Raw genomic sequence first — 10,618 nt, forward strand, 5'->3', positions numbered from 1 at the left:
TACAAACACCACATAAGTAAAGTGCTCTTTGGCTTGCAAAGAATATACTATTATTCCATCATCTAGACATCCGAATCATTGCCCACCATATCCAACGCTTGATTGGGACCACCAAAATTATGTAAAAAAAATTCTAAAAGAATTCGAATGGCCTTGATTCAAATTACCACGATATGGGGAAGTAATATTCCAATGGCATCAATTTTCACTTTAAAATATTCCACAGGAATAGCCTACTCTTTGTCACATGGCATCACAACTATATAAACCCTATTTCTATGCAAATATAGATTGCATACACAAACCATAATTTCGTATAAACCGATAAATTGATCTTCCATCTTCTATTTTCGACAAAAAAAAAAAAAAAAAGATGGCAAGAATCGTCGTGGTTTTCGACTTTGACAAGACGATTATCGACGTTGATAGCGACAATTGGGTTGTCGACGAGCTGGGCGCCACCGATTTATTCAATTCACTCCTCCCCACCATGCCGTGGAATCCCCTAATGGTATCTTAAATTCTTGGAAATATTTTATATATATATATATATATATATATATATATATATATAAGTCAGTAAAAAATAAATTCTAACATTAAAAAAAAAAAACAGGACAAGATGATGAAAGAGCTTCATGCACAAGGAAGAAGAACAGAAGACATTGAAAATGTTCTGAAAAGAGCTCCATTGCACCACAGAATTGTCCCGGCAATCAAGAAAGCCCATGCCTTAGGGTATATTTCCCTTACTCTTTCAAATTTCTTCACCAAAATTTAATGAAATTAATTTCCATTCTTTTTTTTTTTGGTCAAAAAATTTAAATCCTTGTATATATATATTTTTAGGTGTGATCTGAGGATACTGAGTGATGCAAACCTCTTCTTCATCGAGACAATTCTAAATCATCTTGGAATAAAGTATTGCTTCTCTGAAATCAATACAAACCCGAGCAACGTCGACGAAGAAGGGAGGCTGAGGATTTCTCCTTACACTGATTTTTATTCATCTCCTCATGGCTGCAAGCTTTGCCCTCCGAACATGTGCAAGGTATTTAGACATAGTTCCGATTTTCATCGGAAGCCATGCGTATACTCTATGCATACGAGTGTTAATCATTATCAGTATTTTTTACTAACAGGGTATGATTTTAGAGAGGATTCAAGCTTCATCAGCGAAAGAAGGGAAGACGAGGATGATTTATTTAGGAGATGGGGCTGGTGATTTTTGCCCGAGTTTGAAGCTCAAGGAAGGAGATTTCGTAATGCCAAGAAAGAATTTCCCTGTTTGGGATTTAATATGCGAAAATCGCCATCTTTTACGGGCTGAAATTCACGAATGGGTCGATGGTGGAGACCTGGAGCGTGTTCTTCTCGAAATTATCGACAACATCAAGATCCACGGGACCAACGATTCGAACACAATCCCATTGTTATCAAGTGATTGTAAACTTGAAACAGTTTCCTTGTCATCCCATGAGGCATTGCCCCTGGCCCTTAGAGTTCATCAATAACGCAGACCCGTTCCTCTGCAGAACAATAAGCATGGCCGATATCTCCTTTTTCCTTTCTATTTTACCTTGTATTATGCAGCATTGAGGACTCTCAATTGTCTAAAATTAATTTAATATGCTTGTTGTGGTTAATATACATGAGAATTTTGAATTTATGTGGTTCAAGAAGGCATTCCTGACTTACAAGAACTTTTTGTTTTTGTATGTGGTTGAGAAATTGTGTTTTGCTTCTAGACGCTTTTCATAACCGGACTGATGATGGAATCGATTTATCTTAAAATAATGGTTAAATCAGACGATTGAACTGAAACACTGTTATATTATATAATATAGTAAATAATATATTATCATTCTAAAAATCTTAAATTTTTATATAAATAATAATAAAAAAAATATATATATTTTCCAAAATTTAAAATCTAAACAACAATATGCATATAATCAAAATATCAAATATAATTACATATATATTTTAAACAAAAAAATTACTAATAAAATAAACTTTAATATTATTAAAATAATATTTTAAACAAATTTTTAAACCCAAATAATCATATATATTAACAAAAAAATTATCGATGTATTAATCGGACTACTGAAATAGTGAACACGTTATTCACGAGATATATAATTTTTTTCCACAATTACATTGAAATTGACACATAATTTGTTTTAATACATATTTCTTGTTCTATTTGATTATCTATGATTTTTTTTATTTGAAAATCGAGAATTTTCCTATTGACAACGACCATATCACTTACCAACTCATCCATTCAATTGAGAATGAAAATGATAAAGATAATTTAAAGTTGGCAAATGGGCAAAATCACATATATGTGAAAAGTACATTGTCCTCGTTAAGCCTTTCTAAATTAATGACGAACAATAAATGTGATATAGAAATCATATGTGAAAGATGTTAAATTGTCTCCATAATTTGACTGGCTTAAAGATAAATATAATTAATTGTTCAGTCGGCCGAACGTAATAATGATTGAGAATTGAAAAGTTTTTTCTTGTTATTCAATTACTCTCTGCCAAAACATGTCAAGCGAAAATTTTGACTTCAGACAAAAGTTGTCAAATTAATCCCATAAATTTTGTCTGAGGCAATAGTTGTCAAATCCACTAAACTCGAATTTTGCTACAAATTTGAATGTTTGTGTGACAGCCCTATTGTTTTTTTTTCCTATTGAAAAAGGAATCGGTACACAAAGGAGATTTTTTTTCAAGAAGTTTAAAAAATAGAGAATAAAATTTTGATTTCTAGTTTTTAGATTTTCAAGTGTCTACACACTACCAGATCATATTAGAAGACTGTGGTTTCTATGTATATAAGATTCACAAAAGAAAAAAATGTAAAATATATTAGTTTTATAGAAAATAATTTTGTTTAAATTCAGCATTTATTTATATACATATGTTCGATTATAATTTATGAAATTACATCGCTTCTGTAGTGTTTTGATTCGATCGAAAATAATTTTTTTTTTTAGCTGAAATCATTTAAGAGGCTCTATAATTCCTAACAAATTGTATTAGATCTATTGTTTTTCATATGAATATAAATGGTGTGAATTTAAATTTATGAGAGTGGTTTAATTGTTGAAAGTTACTTTTACATATTTTATTTTTTTTGTTTGTTTGATTTTAATAATCGGTAATTTTCCCAAATCAATTTTTTTTTCTTGTTTTGACCAAGATTTTCAATTGATCATAATTAGTCTTTTGAATTGGGTTGGTTCCGAATATATTGTGCTTGGGCTGGGCACTGAAGATTTTGGCTTGGGTCAGGTGGTCTTTGGATTGTGAAATTTTTCAATGGCACTTTCCATCCCATTACATTTCAGTCAACTTAAACATTAAAAAAAAATCCGTCAAAAATAATCTGTGAGGTTAATTAGAATGCAACTATGAGAAAATGGACCTCATTGCAATGCGTATATTGAAAAAAATTATGCTTGACATTATATTTTTATTAAGTTTGATAACCACTTGAGCATCAATTTATCAGGAAAAAATATCCCAATTTCATATATCATCTGTTAATTTAATTGTTTCAATGAAAGAATGTTTCGAATAATATGAAGGGAGTATTGAACCTATAAATTTAACCCTAAGCGACCCGATGCATGGAGAACTGGGACCATATAAATATTATAGTGGAATTATTTTCATCTTGTATATAGTTTTTACTCTAATAATTTTTAAAGATTTCCACGTAAATCTTAATGTCCAATTTTATTCTTTATTTTCTTATTATTATCTCAAGTTGCTGCAACTGATACCAACGGTTTTCGGTTGACTAAGGTTGTGTTTTTGGCCGAGATAAAATTATGTGATGTTTTAGTTTTGAATTTAATATATTCGTAATTTTATTCCAATTATTGATTGATAATTGTTTCTTATGTTGTGTGAATAACTCGATCACTTGTTCACACTTTTGTTGGTTATTTTCGAATCAAAAGATAAGATTATAACATATTGCTTCGTATTATCAACCAACATGACGTTAAATCGATTAGAAATAGTACTCGGTTTTATCGTACGGCCTTGGGTTTGAAAACCGAATTTTCATGGTTCTTTGAATTATTTAAATTTAATTATAAATAAATATTAGAAAGTTAGATTTAAATCATGTTTTCCTAAGTCCTAACATTAAGGTCATATTGAGACTTTTAAAATAATTTTATAGAATTTTGAATAATGATATTGTAACGCCCCGAAAATTTAAAGGTCCACGCAAACCACATGCATGCAATTATTCAATTCTTTTGTATTTTAATTAAATGTTTTAATTGCATGAATTAATTATGTTGTGCATATTTACATGTTTAAATTATATTTTTCTAAATGATTGCATAAAAAATGTACTTTTTTAAAGGATATTTGAGTTGCGATCGAGGAACGGAGACCGAGGGCTGGAAAATGGAAAATATTTTTATTAAATAATTTTTTTAAATTATTTAAAATGTGGTTGATGCTTTTTCAAATTTTTGAAAATATGGGGGTTTGAGGTGAATTTATACGTCGGGACGTAAATTTTATCGGTGTTGGTTTTTCAACAAAAATACGAACTTTTTGACAACCCGACTATTAAATTCACAAACTTATTTAAGCAAAATTATTTTTAATATTTTAATTAATCACTAATGAGCTTAATTAGGCCTAATTAACTTCCTAATGGGCCTAAGCTTAATTAAGAATTAATTAACCATAAAATATGTTTAAACCCTTCCCATTAAACCTACAACTACACGCCCCCTTCCCCCAACAAATTCAGAATTCTTTTCCTCACAATTTTTACACGGCACAACACCTCACAATTTGATAGTAAAGGTTAGAAAATTTCAAGGGTCTTCAAGCCATCGTCTTCGCGCCATCGTTTGTCAATTCGTCAACGTTATTTCGTGCGTTTAATACCCAAAGGCACGTCATATTCTCTTTTTTCTCATCATTCACACTATAGTAATTATTTAAAATCGTTTTTCATGAAAAACAAGCCACACATCATAATATTTTCGCAACTATTCATACCGATGTTTTGAACTCATGATTTTTCGTCCAAAAAAACTTGGTTAATATGTGTTAAAGGGCTGCCATGGCTAGGGTATTGATCAAGGACGTTTTTCAAAAGTTTTAGGGTCCTAATAACACACACAAAACGCTGAATTCATGATAGGAAACAAGCTGGAACCGTAGGCCAAAGGAAATAGAAGAAACGTGAGTTCATGGTGTGTGCAATATTCAAGTGGCTCGATCACTATGCTTGGAGCTTAGGGGTTCGACCAGGTCTCGAGGAGGGCTCCTGCTGGTCGTGGGTCAGGGTCAGGAAGGTGCTAGGACCCCTCGCGCGCAGCATAGGAGGAGTCCCATGGAGCAGGGACTCCTCGCGCGGGCTGGTGGTAGTGACAGCAGCCAAGGGGGCTTGCTGCTGGGGCTGGGTGGCTCAGGGTACGTCCATAAGGGTCCAAGGGTCATGGTCAGGGGTCGGACTAGGGGCTGGGTCGGTGGTGGCTCGAACCAAGAGTGGAAACAGTGAGGGAGCAAGAAATCGCGCAGGTGGTGCTTCTGGATTCAGGGGCTTCGCTGCTGGGTTCTAGGGAGTGGGTTGGTCTGGGCTTGGTCGGGGTATGGTCCAGGGATGGCTAGGGTCGGTTGGGGCTCGGTTGTTAAGGGCTGGTAGAAGCCCTAGACTAGTTAGGAGTTATATGGTTCATGGGAGTCTCACGCAGAAAACATGCAGAAATTGGGTCACTTTCCAGGTAAGTTTGAGCGATCCGGGGCTAGGTGCAGGGGCTTGGGCTTGGTCAGTAGGGTCCCTAGGTGGGTTGGCTAGGTTTTGGCTCAGGGTGGCTCGGGCGTGGCTCGAGTAAATTAGAAGATGGCTCGGTGTGTTCGATAACGTGTCAATTTCAAAAATTTTAGAACAAAAATTGAATCCATGGGTCCACGGGTGTGGCTCATGACTTGGAAGGGTAGAATAAATCATAAAAAGGTTATGTTAAAAATTTGGGATCAAAATAACGGGTTTTGGATTTATTCGGGATTTAATCGCCGCACGAAACGTTAATTAACGAGTTAATTGAAACGCCTAGTTTTAAGATTTATAAAATTATGAAAATTTATATTTAAGCTTAAATAATTATTAAAAGTCTAAGTTTTACATTTGGGAATTTTATATTAAGTTTTGATTTAATTCGGGATTAAAACGCGTTAATACGTTATGTTTAAAGATTAATTTAAAAGTCATCGAATTAAGCTAATTAAAAATATGAGAAAATTCATGTAAGCTTAAATAATTATTTGGGACATGTCAGAGTCAATGAAATTAAGAAAAATTCAAAAACGGGAAATTTTACGCCTAGGGGTAAAACGGTCTTTTTACACCTAAAAATTAGTAGACGTCATTGCAGTGCCCTGAATGCTGTTTTATGTGCTAATATGATTATTTCAAATGTTTATGAAATTTTTATGACATTTATTTTAAATGTTTACGATTTATTATGTCAAAATGTTATTTTAAAAGGTTATGATTTAATATGTTAAAATGTTTATTTTAAATGTTTGAGATTTAAATGCATATTTTAAATGTTTATGATGTTGAAATGTTTATTTAAAAGATTTATGGATTTTTATATGTTGAAAGGTTTCTTTTAAAATATTTATGGATTTTTATGAGGAAACGATAACGTTAAAAGATATGTTGCATGCTTATTTTGAAAAGAAAAGGATATTAAATGCATGATTTTTATAAAGTGATGATAATATGAAACGTTGAAGGAAGTGAAGTAATTGTGACTAATACGATGATATGTTGGAAATTGCGTGAGGGTTATGGTCCCAGTGGGAGCCCGACGATCGTGTTTCCTTGGATACGGATATGAATATGTATACGATGATATGTTAATACGTAAGGCCAAGGCCCAGTTGACCGGTGAGAGTGTTGCTGGTGTCCCCGCCGCCCAGTACTGTGGTTACATGTAGATGGATCCATCGCCCAACACGTAGACGTAGACGTAGATGAACACGAAAGTCACAATTAACGATCTGAATTCAACGAAAAGAAAAAAGAATATGTATATGTTGATGATAATATGAATACGTATATGTTGATGATTATATGAATATGAATATGTTGATGATGATATGAAAACGTTTATGTAAAAGTTTATGTTTAAAGATGATGCATCATTTTGAAAATGTTTTTATTTAAAGTTTATGCATCATTAAAATGTTTATGAAAATGGTTTTGTTTAAAGTTTCTGCATCTTCATGAAAACGATATTTTAAGTACAAGTATTTTTTTTTGTTGCGTGTGATTTTATACGTATTACTTGTTATCAAGATTATGGTGTGTTGAGTCTTTAGACTCACTAGGTGTGATTGATGCAGGTGTTTATGACATTAATGTTATGGGAGGTCTTGATGGTTGACCTGACTGGACTGAAGGTGCACACGACCCGAGGACCAGCGCTTCTAGCTTTCCGCATTTATGATTATGATTTATGTTAACGATTTTTACGACTATTTATGCTTTTGAGGGATTTTGAGAGATTATAGTATGAGCTGTATTTCTCAAATATATAGTTGATTGTTTTATTTTAAAATAGTTCCAAAATATTTTATGGTTCGGCCGAATGCTAAGTGAGGTTTTAAAAAAAAATTCTAGCACTATTTAAGAAAACGATTAAGCAAACGTTTCAGATATATAACAAAAAAAACATATTTATTTAGATCGATCAATTTTATAATTGAAATTATGATTACTTGACGAGTTACAATTTCACTCTGTCTATAATAAATCATCTTGTGCAAGGACCGTGTCTCATATTCTCGTAAATCATATGTTGATCATCGATAATTCATGAAATTGTTATGTGGTTACGTGTATGATGTATATAATTGATAATGAAAGTGAGAAAATAGGTGGTGATAATGAAAGATTGTATTAGAAATTGATTTGTGTTTGAAAAGTATGTTGAACCGCAATGGAAAAATGACATATGTTACGGTTTTAAGCATAATTTTCTGAGTATTAGTCCAAATGAAGTGAGACCAATTTCATTGGAAAGCTAATACATAGTACTAAAACTTTCATGTATTGGGTTTTATCCAAATCTATTTGAAAATAGAGGCAAAAGCATCTCGAAATATATCGTGTGCATTGCAGCTCCTGCACTGACATATTTTGGAAGAATGAGCATAACTCTCGCGTCCAATATCCAAATTGAGTGAAGTTGGTGGCAAATGATATCTAAGACATAGATCTACAAATGTCATGTTGACCACTTTTGCTGATTTAGAACCGAGGATGTGGGACAGAACATCTCGCGCTCAAAACATATCGCGCCCGAGCGCGAGATGTTACCACCCGAGTGCGAGACCGATATTGGCCAGGTGATAAGAACGAAATTTCTGTATGTTTCTTTCATTTCCTTCGTGGTTTCAAGAGAAATAACGAGAGAAACTCGAGTTCTATCGTCCGAATCTACATTTAAATGTTGTCCAAACTTGGAACAAATTATATATTCGGAATCCTCGCGTCGAGAGCGTTCTTTTGAGGTAAGTTTCTTCTAGTTTCAGCACCTCTATTTACTGAAATGCGAATAGCATGTATTTGAAGTCGAGATTCATATATATAGTAGAATAACCGACAAGAAATTAAGTTTTAAAGTCGGAATTGAATTATGTTTTGATTTCGATTTGATATAAATTTTCAAAGTTTCAAAAGATATTTAAAACTTATATTGTTAAATTTGAATGAAATTATTGATTGAAATGAATGTGTTATTGATGTAGATAGAGTTTTTATACTGAAATCTTTAGCTACATCGATTGGAAAAGAAGAATTGACGTATGTTGCGAACGAGTAACATACGACATGTATCTGTATCATATTATATATGTTTGATTTGACTGAGAATATGTGTCTATATGCCTTATTTGTTGAGTTGATATGGAATACATGACATACACGTTGAGCTATTATCCTTTGATACCTTGATATGATTGGATTTGATTCTGGGGTTTGTGAACACGATACTATGTTTGGCATTATGTGGTCCTTAAAGCATAGTCATTAGTGGCCCCAATGATTGATTGAGATTTGGGATTTGATGGCGCTTTGTCAACGCTATCATACGAGTATTCCTGATTGAGGTCGGTGTGCCAGCTCGAGCATTGATTTGATAACGATTCGATTGATTCTGATATATGCTCAGTAGATGGACATTTGACCTGATACCTCCACGACATACATGCATTGCATATCATATATAATTATTTAGATACTTGTGGTGTATATGGTGGTTGTTTCATACGGAGCTTTGCTCACCCCAGAAGGGGCTGTTGTTGTCTTTGTGTGTGGACAATGACAGGTACTCCAGGATATCAGGAGACCGGAGAGGGTGCTTCTGGAGTGAGTCACCGTTTGAGCTGAGGTTTAGTCATCTTTCCCAGTGTATATATGTATCTATATACCGGGACATGTCACAAAGATATGAGTTGTTTCTCTGTAGTTGGTTTTGAATATGTGTGAGCATATTTTATGATGTGAGATGACATACAATTTTTAGTATTCAAATAATATATTTTGGACTCATTGTAAAGAAAATTTAAACTCGTTTTCTGCTGTAATTAATTAACTCTAATCAAATTGTATTATAATAATAATTAGGAGTTAAGGGCCTTTTTAGTTTGTATTTGTAAGATTGTGATTGATATTTTTATGAAGAATGTAAATTATTATTATTAATTCACATATATCTTATTTTAATTTACCAAAATTATCGAGTATAAAATTATTTATTTTTTAAAAATAAAAATTAATAAATTGGGTAAAAAAATCATAAAGAAGCATAAATAAAATGAAATGTATTAAATAATATCTTAAATTATTTGATTTTTTTATTCATTTTTATAATTTTTTTAAATGATTTTTTCACATTTTTTAGAAATAAAGAGTATTAATATAATTTTTCCCATTTAAAAAGAGTATTAGTTAAAAATATTATATATTACACCTTTTATTTGTGATAAATAATCAAGTTTTAATGTCTATATTAGGTAATTATGTATGAGTTTTACGAGTTAGTACGAGGCATAAAAAAATAAACATGAAAAGAAAATATGATTGTTAGTATAATCTTATGCTTATCATATAGTAAGTAAACAAAACCTTATGATATCATTCAGTGGCTTACATAGAATTAGATACATCTTATTTTTCACTCAACTTTAAAAAAACATCATATTTGACACATTGCAAGTCCTTGGATAAACCAACTAACCACTCAAGCCAAGTCTTGAGCATTGCATCGAGCAAGTCGATCAAAAGTTTCCAGTGTTATTGTGTTGAGTAGTAGCCTAGTTGGTCAATAGTTAATTTTATTGTGCTTGGTTTGTTCGATCTTTTTTGTGCACACATTGCTTATATGAGTTAGGATTTCGACATGTGTCATTTTGTCTGAGCAGAATCTTGACTCGTGTCAAAAAAATGACACATGTCAAGATTTTGGTCCGACAGTGTTTGCAAATAAGATCGAATTTTTCAAGATGTTGCATGGGTGATCCATAGAGCAACGACATGTATATTTCAA

General features: G+C 32.4%; 1 protein-coding gene across 1 annotated transcript; it reads left to right on the forward strand.

The window, feature by feature from the left end:
* The first annotated feature begins 296 nt into the window (after positions 1-296).
* Positions 297-1,650, forward strand: LOC140972130 (inorganic pyrophosphatase 2-like). Its single transcript, XM_073434597.1, has 4 exons — positions 297-511; positions 617-738; positions 850-1,051; positions 1,143-1,650. The coding sequence occupies exons 1-4, from the start codon at positions 374-376 to the stop codon at positions 1,512-1,514; spliced, it is 834 nt and encodes a 277-aa protein (XP_073290698.1). The 5' UTR covers positions 297-373; the 3' UTR covers positions 1,515-1,650.
* The last annotated feature ends 8,968 nt before the right edge of the window (positions 1,651-10,618 follow it).

Source organism: Primulina huaijiensis, chromosome 3, assembly GCF_012295235.1.
Source record: "Primulina huaijiensis isolate GDHJ02 chromosome 3, ASM1229523v2, whole genome shotgun sequence".
Classification (NCBI taxonomy): Eukaryota; Viridiplantae; Streptophyta; class Magnoliopsida; order Lamiales; family Gesneriaceae; genus Primulina; species Primulina huaijiensis.